The 1,128-nt window shown below is 33.7% G+C and overlaps 1 protein-coding gene across 1 annotated transcript; it reads right to left on the bottom strand.

Annotated features, from left to right (window-relative positions):
• Positions 1-239: 239 nt before the first annotated feature.
• LOC108525340 (ankyrin repeat domain-containing protein 20A2-like) lies at positions 240-1,032 on the bottom strand (the record flags this gene model as incomplete). The annotated part of the gene is made up of 1 exon (XM_017866349.1): positions 240-1,032. A coding segment is annotated over exon 1 (793 nt), but the record flags the coding sequence as incomplete, so codon positions are not given.
• Between the last annotated feature and the right edge of the window lie 96 nt (positions 1,033-1,128).

The raw sequence follows: 1,128 nt of genomic DNA, 5'->3' as shown, positions 1-1,128 counted from the left end.
CTTCATACCCATCAGCAGTCACTACCAGGTTTCAACCCCACCCTTTGTAAACATTAATCTACTTTTTGTCCCTATACATTTATCTTTTCTGATGTTTCATGTAAATGGAATTATACAGTATGGTAAACACACTTTTATCTATTGATTTTATATTCAACTGGGTTCGACATGTATCCAGAACCAAATGTTTACATTATCTTTCTAGAAGTTTGAAAATATTTATCTTCCTTGACACTTACTACTCTTTGTTTTCTGTTTCTCATATTGAAAGATATTTTCTTTTAAATGATTACATTCATTCATTTGCTTATTTTTCTCTTCTAGCAGGAGGTCTTTCTTTCCACTCTCAATAGAGCCTCTTTGGATATTAATTACTATCTCTTGATGATCCTCTTTCTGATGAACATCATCTAGTTGCTGTTCAAGCCACGGATTTTCACATTGGAGTTGACATATCCTCTCTTCTACACAGTTCCACATTCCAGTGGATTTACTCACTTTAGCTTCTGCATTTTGATACATCTCTTTCATTTCCTTTATTTGCTGCTGTGTTTGGCTTATGTCATTTTGTACAGTTTCTAAAGCTAATGACTTTTTTCTGAGAGTATCTCTTGTCTTACGGAACTTATCTTTTAAGGTAATTAATTTAATTTGCATTTTAGAAAGTTGTTCAGTAAGAAACTCATTCTTATCTTCTACTTCAGAAATATCAGAAGTCATTTTTACTTGTAGAGAAATGTCTTGTGTTCTCTCTAAAGCAAGTCTTAGGTTTCTTTCTGTTTTCACACTTTCACTGTGTTTACTTATAGCAGCAGCCAGTCTAGCCTGATATGATTCAATTTCAGCTTCCAGTCTTGCCTTGTTTTCTTTTGCCTTCAACAGTTTGGAATTGAGCCCTGTATTCTCAGCCTTGAGATCATGAAGCTCTTGTTGATACTTGAATGCTGTTTTTGTTATTGTTTCCTCATTGAGTTTTATACTCTTTTCAAGGTTAGCATGATTACCTCTCAAGTGAATGAATAACCTGCACATCGTACACTAACAAAGTTATTGTAATTGGATGTCCAGCTGGAGAAAAAGTTGAAGCAAAACTTTGAACCTTATAGAGCATAAATTCCAAAAGTTCAA

This window comes from Rhinopithecus bieti, unplaced genomic scaffold (genome assembly GCF_001698545.2).
Source record: "Rhinopithecus bieti isolate Rb0 unplaced genomic scaffold, ASM169854v2 scaffold_40114, whole genome shotgun sequence".
Taxonomy (NCBI): Eukaryota; Metazoa; Chordata; class Mammalia; order Primates; family Cercopithecidae; genus Rhinopithecus; species Rhinopithecus bieti.
Note: the sequence above shows the minus strand (reverse complement) of the source record. Positions and strands in the feature narration are given on the sequence as shown.